Source organism: Anser anser (assembly GCF_964211835.1).
Source record: "Anser anser genome assembly, chromosome: 1".
Lineage (NCBI taxonomy): Eukaryota > Metazoa > Chordata > Aves > Anseriformes > Anatidae > Anser > Anser anser.
Genome location: NC_139720.1, coordinates 190,700,967 through 190,723,760, shown reverse-complemented (window position 1 = coordinate 190,723,760; position 22,794 = coordinate 190,700,967). Strand labels below are relative to the sequence as shown.

Sequence of the window (22,794 nt, the reverse complement as noted above, 5' to 3'; positions counted from 1 at the left end):
CCACTCACATGGGAAGGGGAAAGGCTCTTGTGGAGGAAACACCTTATTTACTGAGAGCTCTGACAAGGTTAGGCCAAAGCCACCCTGCATTGCATGTCTTTGCTGTCCCTGAACTGCTCTGCTACAGGTGTGGTGATTTTAGGCTAAGAAGTGAACGAATTGCTCAAAATTAATGCTCTCAGGTGATGATGCTTCAATCCCATGGAGCCTGGAGGCCGGAGCCCAGCCTTGCTGGACTACTTCTGTGGATCAGACACTTCCTTACGCGTCTTCCACCAAAACAAGGCCCGTGGATCACGGAGGAGCAGGTGTAGGTGGCTAAGCTCACCTTGCAAGCCTGTTCTGTTTGTTTGTTCATTTGTTTGTTTTTAAGCTGTAACAAAACAGGACAGAACAAAACCCATCCTCGGCGGCGTCCTGTTTCTGTCAAAGCCTTCCAGACCATAGACAGGTTCTCCCCCCGCCTCGTTCACAGAGCACATTCCCCCATCATTGTTTGGCAGCTGATTAAAGTCGTCACGCGAAATATAAATAGGTTTGAGGTTTATTTTTGCCAATGCTATTTCATTATCATTTCAAAGGCTAACAGCGAGAAATGTAAACAACCTCCTGAGCGCACCTACATAGCTCAATGGGATCCCTTTAATGCAACACTTGACAAGACAAAAATAAAAAATAAAAAAATAAATAACTAATTCTGGTAACAGATTCCTCTCTTCTGCCCCAAATGAATCAGTAACTAACAGGCTAAGACTTTCAGCCTGGTAGGGCGGAGCTGCATGGCCAGGAAAGGAGCTGTCTGGTGGAGACATCAACTCACAGGATGCCAGTTCCCAGCTCTTTAAACATGATATTCCACCTACTGAGCAGCAAAAGATGGTATTGGTATTCAAGCACATTTATAAGAGTTTTCATTTCCTCTTGCAACATAAAAATGTATTTATTGGCAGTAGGAAGGTATTATTCACAAACGGTGAAACCATACAGCAGTTGTAACATATAGCAAGTGCCAATAAATCTCTAAAGGTGCACAACTTCACTAACTGTTTTTACCAAATGCTTGGGATAAAGAGCATTTTTGACAAAATCTTGTAACAAGTTCTGTACACAGACGGATGTCTTAGAATCAAAGCTAGCATCAGAGATTCCTTTTATGAGTACAGGAATCCATTCTCTTACAACAAATGGCATAAAGAAGGACTTGAGACTGAAATGTCTCTTCCAAGAATGGCATTTCATATTTACCTACAAAGCCAAAATAACTTGGCTACAAGTGAGAAGAAAAGAAGGCACGTTTTTCTAAAACATGCAGAAGGTATTTCTTTCATGAATGCCTAAGAGTAGCAATGCTGAAACAACCAGCTAAAGGACCTAAGTGATATAATTTATCAGGGAACTTTAAGGGTAGGTGTTCTTGGGATGTCAAATGAGCTTCTGCTTGTATGTGTAATTTTTATCTTCAACCTCTCTTAATCCATACCAGATTGTTACTTATTTATATATGTATTTTAAAACAGCCAAGTCTGATGGTTTCTCATTTAAAAGCTGACTTCTTGGAACACCAGCAGCAATCCCTCTCTGCAGATAAAAAGAGCTTTCATACAAAATTAAGATGTAGTTTATAGTGTATTCCGTGGAATAACAGTAGGGGCTTGAAAAACACATTTGCTCACTGCCTACTGAAAAGAAAGATTTCATTGTAACTTACGCCATCAGTTTCTGCCCAGTCTAGAGGTTTGATAAAAGCAAACACACCAAACAGCCTCAAACTATTTGCACTAAATCATTTTCCAAGTACGAGCTGAATTTAAGCAAAGATTGCAGAGAAGCAGCTGAAATGCCTGTGCTATCGCTCAAAAAAACTATGCCAGCAAAGCGACCTTAAACAGTAATTTTGGCAAGATTTACAGCTGGAATTCAGAGTAAAACATGTTGCCTCTTTGGAAAGCAAAGTGTTTGGGGTTTGTTGTTTCTTTTGCCAGGGGAAGAAAATAAAAAAATAAAGAAGCACTACGAGTTAACTAGAGTTGGGAACCAAGAGGATTTGGGGAAAAAAAATCAAAACAAAAACACACACACACAGGGAAGAGGGCTTTTGTTCCATATTGTTTTTTACATCTAATGATTTGAGGAGCCTACAAGGGGTAGGCTCAGGGGGCTTCAGAGCAGAAACCAACCCCAGGTAGATCCTTCTCTTTTCCAGCAATGGAAAAAGTCCTTGGTGACATGGAGAAGCCCTGAATATGTTGTATAAGAAAGTATAAGAAATGTGTAAGAAAGGACAGTCCAAAAAAGGGTTAATTCTGCAGATCCTCTTCAACTCTTTTGGTGTTAAAAGCAGAAGCGTAGGGACAGTGCTTGTAGCTGGCATGAGAATGGGTGAAAGGAAAATAACCCAGAAGCACTATAATAAACACCAAAATATGAGAGATTTCCAAACTTTTGAATGATAAGCATTTGCATTTCTACAGCTAATTTGCCTGTAGGTCTTCTAAATCTAAACCTGTACATTAAGCATGCTAATTGACACACAGTGAGTAGCTCAATAATTTCTTCATTTTCAGAAAATACAATCTTTTTTAAAGTTCAAATCTAGCCTTCCACAAAATTGGCTTGAATGTTAGCCTCAACGTTAAAACATTCGGAAAAATGTCCCCATCCAAAATAACAACTTAAACTACCAGAATAGAACATACGAGAAAATTGAAGCCTGACTCAAAAGAAATACATAAACATGATACTTAACCCTCTTATTAAAAAGTCATACAAATTTAGGAATATGGTTTTGTACAATGGAATTTGTTCAGGTCTGAATCATCTGTAAGAATTAACTGAATCAAAATCACACAGAAAAAGCCCTATGAATTTTCACAGATTTTGTTCTGATAAATTGACTTTGATATTTAGAAGTGGAATTGGCACCTACTTTACTAAACATTACTATTTTTTTTATTTCAACTGACAGAGAAAAACAGTACAACCCAACATTATTATGCATTTTTTCCTTTAAGGCAGATTATGTTCACCGTGTTCAACTTTGAAAGCCACATTTCCCAAATGAACCTGGCAAAACTGAAAGATCGATAAATCATTAATATTTTCTTTAAGCAACAAGGTACCATGAAATACAATTAGTGACCATGAAGCAATCATATTTGTGTCTCATGCCTCTTATTTCGAAAGCAGCTTGCAGTAACCTTGCACTCTGAGTTGCCTGGTGGATATTATGATATTTCTTCCAGCTTTTATGCTCAAAGGGAGCCAATTATAACAACACTGGAAAACCTGAGTGTGAATGTTTTTAAACTCCCAAAACTAACCAAACATGTTCCATTTCTTAGAAATGCAGACTAGTTATATAAATGCTTACTGAGACTCGTTTATATTAATCTATACTAAAAATTACAGTAACACTGAATTTTATATTTCTTTGCTACATTTAATAATCAGTAACAGGATTTTGCTAGATTCACTAATCCACACGAAATCAAATTCAAGCTACACAGTTAATGCCATCTTTTATGTCAGCAATGATAATTACTGGTGTTCAGATGTTTGCAAATAAACTTAATTGAAAACTGAAAATCACCCTGTACTCAAAATGCACATCCGCATCCCAAGACAAGAGAAGGAATTCAAGATGAGCAGCCTGCGACTGAAAGCTTCTTCCAGCTGACAAACAGGAAAAGCTCGCGATTCTGCTCACGCAGATTTCATAATAATCTTGTGCATTAGGTAAATGAGTATTTCACATATATCTGAAGCGAGCATACATAGTGTTCCGTGTACAAAGAAGTTATGTGTCCTTGCTGTAAATAGCCCCTATGTCACTCAAAGAGATGCCAATAAAGAAAAATGGACTGAAAAGGTGAGGGAAATTGCAGTGAGAAACTAGAAGATGAAGTAAACATGTAGCAGGAGTCTTGCTTGCATTCTGGCTTTTACAAAAATCCATTCAGTTTAATGTTGGGATTATAAACCTAACAGTTAGGCTGTCTCTCCCACCTCCTTCCAAGTGATCATACAGATCAGAAGTGATTTGCCTGGAGGAAACAAGCAAGAACCTAAGCTAACACATGGAAATGTGGAGATTTAAAAAAAAGAAAAGGGGTGGGAGAAGGAACAAGAAAGGCTGCTCATTTGTACCTGTACATCCCTAACACAGACACCACACAGGTATATGGCTCTGCTGTGGGTACAACAACCAGCAAAACCCAGGCAACTCCATGCTCACCACAGACTGCAGGGATGCTGAACATCCTGCACGTCCGTGGTCCTCGCAGCTCCTGGAAGCATCTGGGGCTTAGAGCAAGATGGAAGAGGCTGTGCTGGAAATACACACCTGAACAAGTTGTTTGAATGAGTCTGGACCGGACTGAGGGCAGGAGGAGGAGGCACACAGCTAATACTACCTGCATTTTGGGGACAGCATTATGAAAGAAAACCTCTCCCGTGTCACACTGCAGCCACTGTTATTTCTCCCTCTGAGCCTCTGGTTTGAAGCCCATGGAGATAGCTTATTGTCCAAAGAGCAGACACAGGTGGACCTACCAAGCAAGGAAGCATCCTGCATGAAACAGGCAACTTCTGAAGCTCAGCATGATTTAAAAATAATAATAATAATAAAAATTAAATAAAACAAAGCAGGTAACAACAAAGCCTGTGATGAAGTTCATGTGGAATGGAAATGAAAAGACCTCATCTCAGCCTGGTGACTGAGAAGAGAAGGGTTAGAACATGCACCTTCCCCTTTTGCCAAGAGTCACCATGCAATGTGCTTGTTTTTACCATCACAGCTGACAAATGCTCCCTTGCTGAGTTTTTTTTTCTTTAGTGCATTTTGTCTATGTATGTACAACAGATATGCACAATGCCTACTCTTCTGCTTTTGAAGCTTTTTTGCAGGGACAGGTATATGTTTTTCTGAAACCTCTTTCTGCAAAGTGAACACAGGTTTTGAAAGTTAAACATAATATGTGATCTGAATTGAAGGTACAAATAATTCTGAGTTCTAGACAGGAAATATTTTCTGATATCAGATGCAATTCACTTGAACAGAATCCTTTGAAAGCAGAGGCATTGCCTTTGAATACATTATTTCCTTCTCTACATAATTTTTCACTATTCTCCTCTTGTAATTTCTTAAATCTCTTAGCAGTTTAAAAATGTGTTACTTGGTCTAGATGTGCATAATATTTTTTAGCTCTGACTCACAATTCCATTATGTTTTAGATTTAACATAAATGGTATGCCCGATGTCAATGCTATGTCACAGCTCATGTAATAAAATAATTAAAAAAAAAAACTATTTGCTTATAAAAATATCCTCCAAACTACAGAGAAAACAAAAGCAGTAAAGTGCACCCCTCAAAACAGGTTTAACGTTTGTCCATGAGAAAAGTGACATTGCTTTCCACAGAAGGGTGAAACATGTCCATGTAGCAAAGTACCTCATGCAGTCAAGGGAGGCTTTCCTTTGTTGGAAGAACTAAGTGCACTTGTCTACACAATCTGAAGTATTACTCTATCTGAATTTGACAGGCTTTTTTCCTTTTTTCTACCACGCCCTCCTTTCAGTATTTAAATGCTTTGAGTAGGAAGGCATAAAAAAGAAGAACTTTAAATCATTAATAGTTCAGAATAAGCCCTCCCCCCCCCCCCCAAAAAAAAAATCCTAGAAAAAAAGCATGGCATAAATACACAACATATAGTCAACCTGTGAACAGACTTTTTAAAGAAATCTTAAAACAACAACAGAAGAACAGGTCTTGCAGGAGTTTCAAGAGATACATTGTCCATTTGCCTATCTCAAGGCAGAATTAGTGCTGCCATAACTATTCCTGACAAAGGTTGGTTTAATGTGTTTGTGAACACTTCTGAAAGTGGAGGATACACAACCACCCCCTAGCAATCTACGCCAGTGCCAGACTGTTTTTGTTTTTACCTAAAATCTGAACTAAATTTCCTTTGTTCCTATTGCTTCCTCTTTGCAGACGTAGCTTGCATTTCTCTCATTCCCCTCTTGCCTCCTCCCTGTATTTATTTTCTCCTGCCTTAAATAATCCCATTTTCTTTCACCTTTTCAAGACCTCCACTGACTTGCGTTGTCCTCTCCACGTGTTCCCCACCATTCTCGCAGTGCGATGTCCAGAACTGGATCCAGTACTCTGGCTGTGCTCAGTTACGAACTGATCATTTCCTACACTGCTCTATCATAAGTTTCAAAGCCACCACAAACCCTCTTCCCCCTCTCCCCCCAGTTTATGTTACTATATGAATCCGTCTAAGTGTGTAAGTTTTCGTCTACCAACGCCATCATCTGCATGGCTCACCTGTTTTTGAGATGTGCCGCCAGGTCACATCGCTGCATGACCTCCTGGCATACTGACGAGAAGGGGCACAGAACAAATAACTTGTCTAACAGTTTATGAACAAGGATGCTGGATTTTTTGCAGAGTTTAAAATGGAGTCTTTTGCGATCCAGCGGGCAGAAATCCTTCTCCTGCAGGAAGTTCCTTAGGCACTTGTAGCAGAAAGTGTGTCCGCAGGGAGTGTCCAATGGCTGCAACAAGGGCTGAAGGCAAATGTGGCAGACCAAGTCGTCATCCACTTCGTTCTGGTAGTTGTACAGGTGGTTCTCCCTTGTCCAGTGCTGCTGGCCGCACTCGAAGCACAAGGGGTTCAAGGAGGCATTCTGCTCCACCGAAGCCATCTCGTCACCTGTAGTCCCCATCACGCAGCTAGGAACGCGGAGTGCTCCTCCTCCTCCTCCTCATAGGATGGGTTTGCTCTGAAAACGGGACTTCCCTTCTTCAGTTAAGTGTCACTTTCTGCAGCAAATAAGGAAATAAAAATCATTAGTACCAAATGAAGTATGAAAGTTCTTGTCAGAGCTATTGACTTGTTCGGGGTTTACCAAACCCACTAAGGAACAACAGATTAAGAGAACATTTTTGGTTTGTGTACATTTGTTGTGGAAAAGAGCAATGAAAAAACATGCCAGTGTGATTTGTTTTACAACAAACATTTACAGCTCTGTACCAGCTGCTCCACTGCATAGCTTTCACCTGCAAGAGGAGCAGCTTGTTGAGAGCAAGGACATCACGTTATGCAATGTCACACCAGATGCATGCGATCAGCGTCTAGCACAAAAACATTCCATTGAGGAACACTGGTTATATGACCAAGTAATTAATTGTGTTCTTTAATATGCGATTATGATTTTATTCAGCAATCTAGTCCTACTCTTCCTTCTGGATTTTGTGTATTAGTGTAGAATATTACACATTAAAGGTCTCAATATTTTGTACTAAATGTAACAGAAGTGATTGCTTACTCTGTTACTTCCATTAGTAATATTGAGTATATGCCACCACTTACCTTCAGGTTCTCTCTGTGGATTCATTCCTACACAGCTAAGAGGGGCTGATTCTATGCAGTATGACACATTTGATTTAGTGCAGAGGCCAGAAGTAAAAACACAGAATAAACTGATCATATGAAGTGGTTCCAAGCAACTAAGCTGTTTTGCTGTGTATCTAACAAAATTAAAATTACGACATATTCAACATGACAATAATCACATCAGTCAAAGGACTTTGTCACTATGGAACTCATTTTTTAAACTTTAAAAGTTATTAAAATTTGTCTTAAAATAGCTCGAAGGTCAGGAAACTGTGCAGCCATCAGTCCAGAATTTCAAAATCTTTACCCCTCCCAATGTTATTTATTCTTCTCTCCTGTACAAAATCACATTGCTTGAATCTTGTAACAGGATGATTTAGAACACAAAACAAGCTTTCTCACATTCTTAAGAGACCTGCTAATTAGTTAGTTTTGGTAAATGTTCTCATTCAAAAATAAAAAATAAAAATAAAAATTTGAGCAATGCTTATTTTGTGCCTGAATTCTTTATTACAATTCAGCCAAGCAACACTCACGAGAGAAACTGGCTGTACTCTAACAGAGTAATCGCAAGCTTACAGTGAAATGAAAACTGCTAGTTTTCCAGCAGCACAAGCCCATCATCTTTATCTTTAGCTGCTGAAACGCAGTCATAGCCACATTCCCAAATTCATGTGGAACACATGCATTTCGCTATGTTGTATATTTAAGAGAATTCCTGTTTCAGTTTTTGCCCCTTAACCTCACACAGCCAAGCAAAAGACTTAGAGCACATTTTGCAAGGATTATTATATCCTTTGACGCAAAAAGGATTAAATAGTAATTTGTAATCCAGGATTCTATTCTGCTGTGGAAATTGATGCTCTTCATTGCCCTGCCTTGTAGCAGATAACATGCACCTTCTGGAAAGGATTTCAGGAGGGAATAGCACAGCAGTTCTTTGTTACTGGAGACTAAGAATGCAAAATGAGACCCCAAAAGAGATTACTCAAAACCAGTCTTAAACGCATTATGTAAAAATTCAAAGATTGGAAAGCAGATAAGGAGCCCAGCACACAGAGCCCTCATGCACAAACTGCAGCTCTCCACCAGCATGTTCCTGCTCCCAGATAAATATGGAAGGAAGGCGACTCACCTAAATGGCTCTTCTTTATGAGATGCAAAATAAACCAGCTCGGTGTTCTAGAAAAACACTGCATAGATTCGTGACTTTACCAATTGTTTTTGCCCCGTGGAGCATTAGGCAAATCAGCACAGCCAGCCAGCATGTGGTGCCTGATGCTCTGCAGTCAGCTGCACCGGCGGCACGACCAGTGTGCAGAAGGGGCTCAGAAAGCTGGTGTAAGGGTATGTTGTCCAAATGTGCAGACAATGATGTGTTACGTGTCCAAACTGCTCCTACTGCTGATGAAGACCAGGACTCTTCCTTCTCCAAGTAACCAAGATCCCAACATCCCATCCTACATCAGTGAGGCTACAGAAATGCCCCGGGACCATCCTGTGCATTCCAGTTGCAGACCCCTGAGCACTGCGAATTCACAGAATGACAGAATGGTCTGTGTTGGTAGGGACCTTAAAGCCCACCCAGTTCCACCCCCTGCCATGGGCAGGGACACCTCCCACCACACCAGGTTGCCCAAAGCCCCATCCAGCCTGGCCTTGAGCACCTCCAGGGATGGGGCATCCACAGCTTCTGTGGGCAGCCTGTGCCAGGGCCTCACCACCCTCACAGTAAAGAGCCTCTTCCTAATGTCTAATCTAAATCTACCCTCTCTTAGGAACAGTTCCTTCAAAAGGAACAGGCTTCCAGCACTTCTGTCCTGTGAGGTCCGTGTTACATTGCAGCCTTCTACAGAGTGCGACGTAGTGCTGTGCAGTAAATATACCTGCGGTATACCCGCTGTGGTAAAAGATACCAGCACCAGTCTTTTGAGAGGCTGTAATTAAATCCTTCTGTGTGCTAAACTTTTAAAATGGTTAATACAGATTGTGAACAAAAAGTAAAATAAGAAAAGTTATTGAGACAACTGGCTTTCACCATCACATTTTCAATGTTCCCGTCGGCAATCAGGGTGTGGATGCTCTTCTGGGGGGGGTGGCAGCCTGGGCCGTGGGCAGGCGTGCTCCACCAGACGTATTTCTGCGGCTGCTGACGTTGTCTCTAGCTGCTTCCCAGTGCCACTAGTGCCAACGATCAATAACGATCATATGAGCTAACCTGAGCCCTTTTTCCACAGCTGATGACCTGAGAGCCCTTCCACAACCTCTCTGCAGGCAGAGCTGTGGTGGTGGCGGTGCCCTGCCAGAAGGGAATGACAAACAGATGGCTGTGTCTTTGACCTGTGGGACCAACTGCAAAACGAATGCGTGTTCATGGCTCAAACATGCCCTGCTTGTGTGCAGGACTGCTTCTTCTCTACCAGTAGAGCATCTTCTGAAAGAAAGACCTGTGCTGCTGGTCCTCCCCTCCTGGGAACTCCTGCTTGCCTCTGGATCTCACAGAGTATTTTCCCTTTTCTTCCCCACAACAGTTCAAACACTGCAGCAGAGCTCACTGCAAGAAATATAGTCCATTACAGCTTAGAGATTAAAAAAACAAAACAATCAACAAACATACATACATATGCACGCAGCGCTGAAAACCAAAAAACCCTAGGGAATTCTTCACTCCAGCACTGGTGCCTGCTTCCTGTGCTGCTGGTTGCATTTAGGACAAGCATATTCAATAACATAAAAGTTATTCACTGGGATTCGTATCGATTGTACACCACAGCTGCCTAATTATCTGTTCCAAGACTTTTCAGGGGCTGTTCCCAGTGCAAAATATCAACCGATTTACCAAGCCTACACACACAGTACTTATGGTTTGAGAGACAACTGGGACAGCAAGCAGTGTCTGAACTTGCTCCATGTAGAAGCACTGTCCCCCTGAAGTACACAACACGAGAGCACTGCCATTTATAACACAGTGCTTCACCCCTCTTCATACATCCCTTATATCGTTCATCTCTCATATCACTGCAGATTGTCAGCTCCACAGCATGGTATCAGCTCAGGAAAGCTGTGAATGTTAAAAATAGTCTGAATTAAAATAATAATAAAAAAGAAAAGAGGGTAAAAGAGCCAGCCAGGACTGGTTATCAAGTCATGTAATTCCCTAGAAAATAATTCACCTGGGACTTCATTACGACAGCAGAACAGTGCAGGTGGTGCCCTGCTCTCAGTTTTAAATCACAATTCATTTGGGACCTGGACGAGACTGGACATCCAACTGTGCATTTTTTTTATGTATTTTTTATGCAGAGCATGCATGACAGCTACTTTAGGCTGAAAGGAGTAGCCTTATTCATAGGCTTCCTCTAGGTCTCATTTATTGGTTCAACTAACATTCTTTGGAGGAATTTCACAAAGTTTTCCAAAAGCATACGGTGTCAGGCTTCATACCTACATCAGATTTCATGATGTTTATTCCTTCCCTCTGGATGGGAATGATAAAAAAAAAATGAAACAAAAAAACCAACATACCACATGCAAAACAGAAGTTGTATTATGTTTTTTGTTTGTTTTTCCACATAAGTCACAAATAGGTAACACCAATTTCAAGTTGGAGTTAATGGAAATATGTATTTTGCAATGAAAGCTATCAGACATTCAAGTAATCTATTTCTAATCTGTCTTATTAAAATCCTGGAGATTCAGATCCCTCGATCTGACCATTCAAAATTCCACAAAAATACTGACCGTACCGCAGCAGCAATAAGGGAAAATACCCATCTTACCAACTAAATCCCTCTTAAAACTATTCTAATAAGCCAGTTTCTTGTTCTGTTTAACGTGATATCCTCAAGCAAAATCCAAGATGGGAAGAACAGCCTTTAACGAGTGCCACCCTTAACAAAGTGATTAAACAAAGTGATGGTGAGACAATGCCCACACATATTTCTTCTGGTTTCAAGGCCAACGTGCGCTGGCTGGTTCTTCTCATCTGGGAGGGCTTGAAATTTTGCTGCCTGCTGACAGCACATGGATGCCCCAGCATATCCCCTTCTTATTCCCTGTAGCAGAAAAGGGTGGAAAGAAGTTATAACAACTACTATGAAATATGACCCTGAACTCGTAGAATCATAGAAAAAATAAGGTTGGAAAAGCCCTCCAAGATCATCTGGTCCAACCATCCCCCTACCACCAATGTCACCCACTAAACCATGTCCCTAAGCACCACGTCCAACCTTTCCTTGAACACCCCCAGGTACGGTGACTCCACCACCTCCCTGGGCAACCCATCCCAATGCCTGACCACTCTTTCTGAGAAGAAATGTCTCCTAATAGTTTTAACTGCTGAAGAGTAGTGCTCTTTGTTCAATTCTTTGTTTTAATTGTTGAAGAGTAGGGGCATGACGTTTCCATTTTTCCACTCACCAGGGATATCGCCTGAATGCCAGGACTTTTCAACTATGATAGAGTGAGACTTGGCAACTCCATCAGCCAGTTCCCTCAGGACCCTGGGATTCATGTCATCAGGTCCCACAGACTTGTACCTGTTTAGATTCACCAGGTGGTCTCGAACCTGCTCTTCACTTACAGTGGGTGGGACTTTGATCCCCCAGCCTCCATCTACGGGTTCAGGGAAATGAAAGACTTGGGAAGCCCGTCGACCAGTGCAGACGGAGGCAAAGAAGTTGCTGAGTACCTCAGCCTTCTCCATGTCTGCCGTTACCAATTACTCAGATATAGAAACTCACTCCTAATATAAGAAATTAGCCACCTGCAATCGCTTACACACTACTATTTTCACCCCTCAGTCTATTTTCACAAATGTTAAAGGTGTATGGTGGTCCTTGGGGACTCCTCCTGTCACCCCAGCGCAGCAGCCTGAAGGGAGCTGGGTCCTCTCTTGTGCTCTTCCTCGAGGCTCTGTGCAGAAGGGATGCCACCTCTGGCACGAGGGCTGGGGGACGGGAAAGAAGCACTCACACAACCCCTGAGAATCGGCAGCAGAGTTCTTTATTGCTGGGACATCTTGCAGGTGAGCCTGCGGGATGTCCGTGGTGTTTGGTGGCTCCAAGCTAATGCTTGCGATGGAGCCTGAGCGACGAGTAGGGAGCTCGCCGGGCACTCCTGCGACGCTGTTGGTGCGCCCTGATGGCAGGTAGCAAAGACATGCCGGGGTAATCCCAGGTCTGATCTGGCCGAGGTGGATCCACTTCCATTGCTTCCTCCACATCTTCTGGTGGATTCAGCTCCATGGGCTCCACAGTGTTTGGCACAAGGATAAGCCAGTCCTTGCCCAGGACTGCCCAAACGGGATGCCTCCCATCTGGAATATTTTCAGACCAGGGTGCTGCACCAGGGGCTCGTCCAGTTTCACCCCTAGGTCCCATGCCACTGCCCGGTTGATTTTCACACATGGGTTCGATGCTGCCATCTGTTTTACAGCCATGGATGGGTCCCACACTGTGTTCCGGATTATGGGCACGCTTCTGCTCCCCGCGGCTGTCTGCCTGATGCTCCTGCCTTCGCTCCATGCCACCATTGTGCCACTGGTTAGGCCCAGGCCCCCCGCCACTGTATGCCTGAGGGGGCGGCCTGTTCCCCGCGGCGTTGCGGTGCCAGTGGTACCGCCTGTGTGTGTCTGTGGGCTGCGCACCAGAGGTCCTTGGGGCACTGGTGTCTCTTGTGCCCCAGGCACGATCCCTCTGCCCATGACACACCTCTTTCTTATTAAGTGCACTCCTGCTCGGTGCTTCCTTGGACTGCATTGCTGCCCTCACACCGAGGAGCCCTGCCGCTCGCCTTGCTGCTTCGGCTCTTCTTCCTGCCGCACAAGCCGGCTGTCAGAGTGCCTGGAAGCTCAGCGAGTGGTGGGCCAGCTGCAGGGGTCCTGTTTTATAGGGCCCGCAGCAAAGGCGGGGCAGTGGTGGCCACTGTGACCTCAGCAAGCCTCTGTGACGGAGTGGCCCACGCATGGCCAGAGGCGGCTGTGTTGGGAGCGGCCTGGAAGATGCCCTCACGTGGAAGAAGGAGGAGGGCTGGGGGGGCTGAGGGTCCCTTTTCTGGGGCTGGCTCCCCCGGGCCATTTGGCTTGCCAGAGAGAAAGGCTGCCCCTCAGCCACAGGGACTGCCCTGCACCTCCCATCCTGTACCCTGGGTTTATCTTTAACACTGTTTGTTAGGTAATTTCATTTTATTCTTTACAGAAAAGAACAGAAGCATGGTGCATCTTCAGCCCTAATTCCCACGTGCGCTTTGTGCTCTGAGTGAAGCATTTCTTCCTCACATCACATCTAATCTAAATCTCCCCTCAGTTTGTTCAAAGCCATTATTCCTTGTTCCATCACTACACTCCCTGATAGAGTCCCTCTCCAGCTTTCTTTTAGGCCACTTTTATAGGTTAGGTTAGGTGGCAAAACTGCAGGACCTTGCAGGACCTGTAAGACCTCGTTCCACATGTTCCACGATGTTCTCCAGCTCAGGCTCTAGCTTCTCATCAATGTAACACAGAATCAGAGAAACATTAAGGTTGGAAAAGACCTCCAAGATCATCTGGTCCAACTATCCCCATGCCACCAATGTCACCCACTAAACCATGTCCCTAAGCACCACGTCCAACCTTTCCTTGAACACCCCCAGGGACGGTGACGCCACCACCTCCCTGGGCAACCCGTCCCAATGCCTGACTGCTCTTTCTGAGAAGAAATGTCTCCTCGTTTCCAACCTAAACCTCCCCTAGAGCAACTTGAGTCCATTCCTTCTAGTTCCAACACCTCACGACGGCACCCTTTCCTCTCCCGGGATGTTTATTCCTGGCAGGAGGCGTAGGTCCTGCATCCCGAGGCCCAACCGCACCCTGATGTTTCCATTTTCCCTCGCTTTTACCCTCAGCCCCCTCATGATGGAGGGCAGGGGCTGCCACCCTCTTCTCCTCATAACCCCCCTGATTTAGAAACAGAGTCCTTCTGTTACAAATACGGACCTGAAGCATAGGGTGAACCAAGTGACTTCCCAAAAATCTTCTAGAGAGTCTGGTTTGGGGCAAGAGGGAAGCGTGCTATGCTGATCCCATGGCAGCAGCAGTTTCTTATCTATAGGCAGCCTCTGGCACACATTCACCCCGAGCCCCGTAGATTTTGTTTCTTCCACAACTGCACGCTTCGTTCTCAATTTCATCCTCCCCGCCATGACACATTAATGGGGAAGCATCCAGATGTCCCTAGCCCCATCCCTGTTCCCGTCCCTGTCCCCAGCCCCAAAACCCTAGGGGCTCCAGGGGCTGCAACTGGGGCAGCAGCTGAAGGTGACTGGGGCAGACCCCCCAAAATGTGCCCTTTTTTGTGTTTTGCTGAGTTTGGGCCCATTTGCTCTCAGCCCTACAGGGCTGCCCTCCGGTTCTGCTTTCTGTTGGAAGCTGCTGTCTGGCTGCAGGTGCTTAATTAGCCAGGTGCTAATGAAGTGCATGCAAACACCCTTTTGACCCCAGCACAGGCAGTGGAAGGGGTGAAGGAGCTCAGGGCTGCACAGAGCTCTCACTTGGCTCTGGCAGCAGCGAAGGGACAAAAGCAGCGGCTGGGTGCTCCTGGTAGATGCTCCCCCTGGCCTTCGTCCCCACTGGCTGCTTCTTCCTCCTGCACCCATGGCCTTCTGGACCAGGCATGTCCAAGCTGGACACGGGTGCTTGGACTGCTTTCTGAGATCACCCATGTATCCAAGTCTGGATGCTCATGCATAGCTGAATCTGGAAGATTTTAACTTAAATTGAAGGGGTGGGGTGGGAGAGCTCTGCGTGCCCTGTGGATGGCTGTGCTCACACCCATCTCTCCCCATGGATGGATGTGGTCCTCCGGAGCCTTCTGCCTGGAGGCCACCGCTCTCTGCAACCTTGGCCGCTGTGAGGTCCTGCTGGACACTGCTCCTGTGGGAGCCTCCAGCTGCGTGCTGAATGGTAATCTCCAGTGGCATGAGAGGTCTATTGCTTTATTGTGCTTAGAAATTGAGAATCAGAATAAGCAGAATCAGAAGAGGAACAAGAATTATATATGGCTATATTTTCTTGGCAGAACTTTTTGAAAAGTAAAAACAAGTTATATGAATGACAGAAAAGGGAAAAGCTTTAAAAAAAATTACAAAGCTTTTTGGAAATATCCTAAAAATGAAATAGTGAGTTACAACTTTTCTAGAAAAACACTTAAGATACAGCTAAATGTTACCAGCCTAAGATTTACTGGCAGTTTCAGATGAGCCCTGGCATGCATCTAGAAGCTATCTGAAATTATCTTTTTATTGTGCTCTTAGACACGTCCTTAGAAAGCCAAACTGTCACTTTGGCCTTACATGGAATGGCAAACGTTGTTGGACCAGATGAATTTACTGGAGATTTGTTCTTTCTTGCCTATGCTGCCAGAATAACATTAAAAATTCAAGGTGTTTTTTTTATAGAAGAATCCCCAGGCCAGCCATGAGCAAACTCAGACCAGTAGTGGAGGACATGTGACTATGTCAATGAGAAAGGCAGTCTGAGATGTTGGTGGAGAAGCTGGGGGAACAACCCGGACTGAACGTGGTCCAAGAATGGAACTGAGCTGCTGCAAGATGGTAGTCTGTCTCTGATTCCCTTTACAGGGAGGAAAAGACAATTCATCACAGAATCACAGAATTGTAGGGGTTGGAAGGGACCTCAAGAGATGATCGGGTCCAACCCCCCTGCCAAAGCAGGCTCCCTAGAGCAGGTTGCCCAGATAGACATCCAGACAGGCCCTGAGTATCTCCAGAGAAGACTCCACAACCTCTCTGGGCAGCCTGTTCCAGTGCTCCGTCACTCTCACCGTGAAGAAGTTCTTTCTCATGTTGGTGCGAAACTTCCTGTGATCCATTTTGTGGCCATTGCCCCTTGTCCTGTCCCCACAAACCACTGAAAAGAGGTTGGCCAAATCCCTGTCTCCTACACTTAAGATATTTGTAAACATTGATAAGATCCCCTCTCAGTCTTCTTTTCTCAAGGCTGAACTCATCCTCTTCTGGCCATTCAGATTTGTATTTACAAGGCAATGCCTAATTGCTCCTATGTACCCATCAGTCACTCTGAACAGCAGCATGGTCATCATCCTGGATTTCAGGGAAGGTTTTCTTAATTTATGAATGTTGCAGGATTTCTGAAGTCTGTTCCCAATCTTGCACTACATCCCCATTTCCATGGCACCCCAGCTGGAAAAGACCTCATGTTTTCTGAATTCCCCTCGTTCAAGTGCTAGGGTTGTGAACATCATCTCTTAGCAGCCAGGAGTGGATAAACACAAGCCACAGGAGAGGGAAACTAGACAGTGGTTACATTCATGGCTTAAAACCACATCATAACATGAAAAATTAGTCCTTTGTTCCCAGTCCAGCACCCTTCACAGGAATTACAGCATCAGGCTGATGATTCAGAACTGTTTTCAAAGCAGACCATAGTTCGAGTGGACTAACACAAGATAGCAGAAGCTCTGTAATAAAAAATACGAGGAGAATAAATAGCTGGCATGCGGTACTATAGAGGGGAGAAGTGTTATCCCACGTCTTCCAATAAGCGTGACCTAGCTCATTAGATACAATCTGTGTTTTAATATTAAAGCCATACAGCAAACAAGTGGAGCAGAACCAGCAACTTGCACTGACTGCATAACATCCATGTTAATTATCCAGATGTCTGAGGACTTCACTGTCGTCCAGTACAAAAACCCAACTCGATTCCAGTGCAGGTCTGTGAGAAAGTAGTGCTGCTTGACTCTTGCTTATTTGAAAACACAAACAAAACTGAATGTTATGATATCAAAAGATGACATCTGGTAGCTCAAAGTCAGGAAAAAAAAAGAAAAAAACACAACAACAGAGAGATGGCATGAGTACAGGAATTAGACTAGGATGGATTTCTCTTAATGCATCAGCAACACTTTCACCGAATCCCGATTTTATTTCCTCTGTTTTTGAAGGCATTCAGCAGAATGAGTGGAATTTTTGTATTCTAGCTGAATACAGTTGTGCCTGAACACAACTGAACTGTTCGGTAGCGCTGGGCTAACAGCGAACCCATCTCCTTGCAGATTTTTCACCCCTCTGCTCAGTTTTTGTCCCACACACTGGGGCAATGCCCACGCAGCCAAAGCGCTCGCACCATGCCAGCTGCCGGCATGGCCCCACCGAGAATGAAGCCCTGCTTAAATCTGGCGAATAAGGACTATTTGGGAAAACGAAGCTGCCTGCAAGTCGGGCTCCCTGCGTTTCCACAGCAACGGGGACGATGGGCTTTAATTACGGCAGCCACTTTCGGCAGGGGTGTCTCTCCGCAGGGCACCTGCTGCATGTGTTCGTGGGCGAAACGTGCCAAAGCAGGGAAGCCAGCACAGGGAGACCCATGCAGTCCTCTGACGGAGGAGATTTCAGGGATCCGAGCATCAATCTCAGCATCGAACGAAAGGATGTCAAGGAAGGCGGAACCGCGCACGATGGGATGCGCAGGACCATCTTTCCATTAGACAGAACATGGATGACGCCCATCTCCCAAAACCATGACTCCAAAAAATACGGAACCCTGACACCAGCGGATCGTGGGACGAAATGGGAGGAAGCGGCTCTGCAAGATTAAGGAAGGAGCCAGAAGGTTGTGCTCAAAGCAGGCGAAGATCATCCAGCAGCCATTTTCTACAGCACAAATGGAATGGTTTCTATTTTGGGAGCGGGAGATTAAAATAGCTTTAGTTTAGTCAAATCAGTCTCAAACGAGACAGGGAGGATGAGGATTGTAACCATATGAAAAATCAATTCTTTATAGAAAATACAGAACTACATCAGATAAATCACCTCAAAATAGATGAAAAAGAGACAAGAACATGAATCTTTAATGAAGACACATCTACAAATCAAAAAAAAATAGAGAGATTAAACTTTGAATATTCATACTGAACAAGAGGAGCTCTGAAAAAGGAACGGAGTGAAAGGCACATCAAGCTACAGGAGGACAAACCCTGTGTTTCCTGATGGTCAAGAAAAGGGGCTTTGGAAGCCCTCAGAAGGAGATAGGAATTGAGTTTGCTCCTTCCTTTGCCAGTAGGGATGGCCACCAGCAGCCCTGGGTACAAGGATTTGGTCTTCTCCGCTCCCGTATCGCACACCAGCCGTGGGCACCACAGGTTTGCACAGCTTGTAGGCCTGATCCTGCACAAAACCTCCTCCGAGCTCCTACATACATCCTTTTTGGGGTTTCACAGCGGTGAAAAATAAACAAAGAGAAGCAAAGTGGAATGAAAGTGGGAATAACGCATACTTACCTGTGGTAGAGCTAAAGACAGATTTCCTTCCCAGCGTGACGAGCATAGCAAAAGCAGTACTTCATTACCACTGCTGTACCAGGTGGGCTTTTACATCCAGTGGGAGTGAAAAAAAAATACCCCAACAGTCAAAAATTAACTGCAAGCAGTCAATAAGTGAGGCTTTCTTCTCACTAACAGAGCAGAGGAGAAATGCAAGAAAGAGCAGAACATGTGCTTACCCAACATGGTTATTTTCTGCAGTGCAATCTGTCCAACAGCCCTTGACATATGTGCCACCCTTTCTGTTTGGAGAGATGGAGGCAGCAGAAAGCTGTCGATCAAGATGCTAAACCTTCTGTAAAGCCCTCCCCTGCGCTCTTTGCCCTGAAATGAGGACTTCCACGGATGAACAGAAAACACTTAACTAGATTAAACATAGCTGGTTCCTGGCTACGCACAGATACTATTTGATTTGATTAATATAAATTTTAAGGAGCTGAGGCAATTCAAAGAAAATAAAGAAGGATGAGGAGAGCCATGTTCCCTTTTCCTGCTTATCTGTATAGCAAGCCCCAACCACTATGGATGTGAACGGAGCAAAATCAAGGAGACAGCAACGCTCTTGGATTATTCTCAGAACAGCTTTGATGACAAAGAAAAGCTGGGGGTGGATGGGAGGAAAGAAGGATAAAAGAGCTTTTGGGCTAGTTAAATCACAGGACTATCTATTTTCGGGGAGGCACAGCTCTTCCTTCAGGGGTATGCCATCTTACATGACGTGCCACATCTGGTGTCCCCTGTCAACCACAGCCCCACACTGTCAACCACAACACCACGCTGCTCCCAAGCACTCCTTTAAGCCAACCAAATCATTCAAAAATGAAGGTGGGCCCTACTGAATGAGAGAAAAAGAAGAATTTCTCTCAAAACGAGTTTTTCCTCAGCGGGAGAGCCAAGGGCTCCCGCCCACATGGTGGGGCATGCCAAAGGGCCTCCAGGAGACTGCAGAGCCTTTCGGAGAGCTGATGCCGAGAGGAAGCGTGTGTCAAAGGGCCTCCAGGAGCCCACAGAGCCTTTCGGATAGCCAGCACTGAGAGGAAGCAACCCATATGTCCCTGAGAAAGTGCAGAGGATTGTCTAGACAGCAGGGCCAGGGCTGCGGCCTCCAACTGCCAAGCAGAGCCCCCGCAGTCCAGCGGCATTGCTTGGAAAGCCACAGCAATCGCCGAAACTGGTCTGCCCGGCCTCCCGACAGCCCTTGTGCTCCCTAATAACAGAAAACAGAAATCACCACATCAGGATGGGGGCAGCTCTTCAAAAAAAGAAGGAAATGAATCTACCTTCTGAAGTCGGCAGTCAAAACAGCATTTATCTCAAGATCCCTGCCTAGGCACAATTAGCCTGAGCCAGCTTCGCAGCTCAACTTACCCTCCTGCTCTCCTATATTTATTCAAAACACCCCTGTGTTGTTTTATAGGACATCTGTCTGTCAGAAAAACAAAAAACAAAAACCCTCCCATCAAGATCTTCTGCTTAAGCTCTCTAGATGTACACGTATCGTACCTTAGACACAGACTCTGCACAGAGATACTGAAAATAAATGGCTCCGTGCATAATCAGGATTTACATAACAACAGCATGTTAGATGTAGAAGTTGTAGTCTCAAACATTACCTTAAACAAAAAAAAAAACATTTAAATATTTTGTATGTAAACAGCTCTTTACATTTTGTATGTAAACATTGTGCTAGAACCTGATCCGGGGCCTTCAGATGGGGCTCGGGGAGGGAAGTGGCTGTGGAGCTATGTGAAGTCAAGGCTGGTTATACAAATAAACTTGACAGAGACAAAGAATATGGAAGCAAAGACAACAATATATTTGTTTTTTAGTTAAACTGTAAGAATCGCATATCCTCCCCTTCAGTCCTTGTAATTCCACAGCCACAAGGACAGACTGAAGATAGCATTTTTTGAATGAAAACAAAAACCAAAACAACCACATTTTTCCTAAAGCATTTCTATAGTCCCTAACCACGTTTGCAGGATGTTTATTTCAATTACTTTTCGTATTATCTTGGCTGTGCACATTAAATATATATGCACACACACACATATATATGTATAAACAGAATTTCAGCACTGATCAAATAGAGAGCCTTTTACAGTGCATTTATGCATCTTCCTGAGGTGCAGTTTGGCTGCTGCAGCATCTCCCCTGAATCCTGTTACAGTGTTCTTGGAAAGAAACTACTTCGGTAGAACTGTCAAAATCCAGTCGTTTAAGATTCAAGTGAAAACATCAGCAAAGATGCATAGTATTAGCACCACACAGCAATGAGTGGTATGAGTGACAGGGGCTAAATATTAAGCAATCATCTTCTACCTCCCCCTTACAAAACGAATAACGTGGAGGAGTAAGCGCTGAACTGCTGTTAAAGCATTTCTGCTCACTTCCTTGGTAGTCTCATTCTTTGTTTAAACAAAGAAAATAAGATTCTTAAACAAAGGCAGATGAATCAAAATCACTACCGTCTAACAGAGTAATACAAATTATAATAAAATCAAAGGAAAAAATGACACTAAAGACACATAATAGGTGGCACCTATGCAAAACCCCAAACTGGTAGCCACATGCAGAAATTAGTGATTTATATACACAAAGAAATAAACTAGAAGACAGCTGTCCAATAGAAGTACAAGGGCTCCGAGAAGGGCACTCATCCTACAAGCAAAGAGGGGAAGGGTCAAGAGAAGTCTGGTGGGGTGGGGACGTATCACAGCAGGACAGATTTCCAACCACAACCCTTGTCCAGCAAACAAAAGGTGTCATTAAAAAAAAAAAAGGCCTAGAATTATGAAAGAAAAATACACTTAATTTTTCATAGACATAATCATTAATTTGCAAAACATATAGAAGGCATTTACTCACTTCAGTAGGAAACTCTGGTTCACCACATTTTGGGAAGAGAAGGGGAAAGGAGCGACACGCTTAAAAGCTCCAACAGGTTGGATGCTCCGAAGCCTAACTTCAGGCACCGGTTTTCTGTGTCCGTGGTCAAAATGGCTCCAGCAAGAGAGGCTGACAGAAGCATGCTACCTTGGGAAGGAGCCAACCTTCTCCTCCTCCTCCTCCTCCTCGTCACTGCCCAATCTCTTCTCAGCACGCCGAAATTTCACATTTGAGATTCTGTGGGGGATGCTACAGTTTTCCCTTCCTCATTTATTCTATCTATTCAACCCTTAAGAACTAGCTCTTAAACTACCAGCCTCACTTTGAAGGATATTACTTCATTAGCATTGCTTTTGGAAAAAGGTCTTTAAGCGACAGACAATTCAGCCTCGGGAGTACCTATCCTCTTTGCATTCCCTAACCACAGTGCTCATTTTCTAAGCCAAGCACTTCTCAACAAGTCAGGTTAGGCTCACAGAAATAAAAAATTCAAACTCTCAGGTATTTCCATATTTTTTTTGTTGTTATTCCCAGCCCATGCTAAATGTTTTCACATATTTTATGCAAGATACTTAGATGAAACGTTTTGTAAACTTTATCAACCCTTTTTTGAATTGCTACACCATCCAAGAAACCCTAACAGACAAAGCTCCTTGTGTACTAGTATCTGTAGAAATGAACCCAAAAGAGAATGCTGTCTCCATGAGATAAAGACTAACACCCACAAGGGAGATCTCTTTTCATAAAAAGAGAGCAGTCGTGTGTGTCAAGACAATGAGACCCCAGAAATGCCACACACCATCCAGCCCTGCTGTAGACACCAGCCTACTCCTCTGAACAGGAAAACCATTGGTAGCAGCTGTGTTAATAACGCCAGGTTAGCTTAATAAGACATTACAAGCATGTGATGGAGTATTTGGAAATACTCTTGAGCATTGGAACAGGCTGCCCAGCAGAGTCCCCATCCCTGGATTTATTTAAGAAACGTGTGGACATGGCACTACGGGACATGATTTAGTAATGGGACTTGCTGATGGTTGGACTTCATGATCCTGAAGGTCTTTTCCAACCCAGATGTTTCCATGATTCAGCGAAAATAAAATTCCAGGCTTCTGTGCTCCCGTGAGCAATGGGGAACTACATAAGGCTGGGAATTAGTCAG

At 44.1% G+C, this 22,794-nt stretch overlaps 1 protein-coding gene across 3 annotated transcripts in view; it reads right to left on the bottom strand.

Annotated features, from left to right (window-relative positions):
• LNX2 (ligand of numb-protein X 2) overlaps positions 1-22,794 on the bottom strand; it is a 62,043-nt gene that overhangs the window by 19,633 nt on the left and 19,616 nt on the right. For 2 of the 3 annotated variants that reach the window (XM_083833891.1, XM_083833892.1), the window contains exon 2: positions 6,333-6,830. In XM_083833891.1, the coding sequence (XP_083690017.1) occupies positions 6,333-6,733 (401 nt within the window). In that variant the 5' untranslated portion in view covers positions 6,734-6,830. Of the gene's footprint in view, positions 1-6,332; positions 6,831-18,701; positions 18,971-22,794 lie in introns of those variants that run through there. The other variant, XM_083833893.1, reaches the window with a different exon arrangement.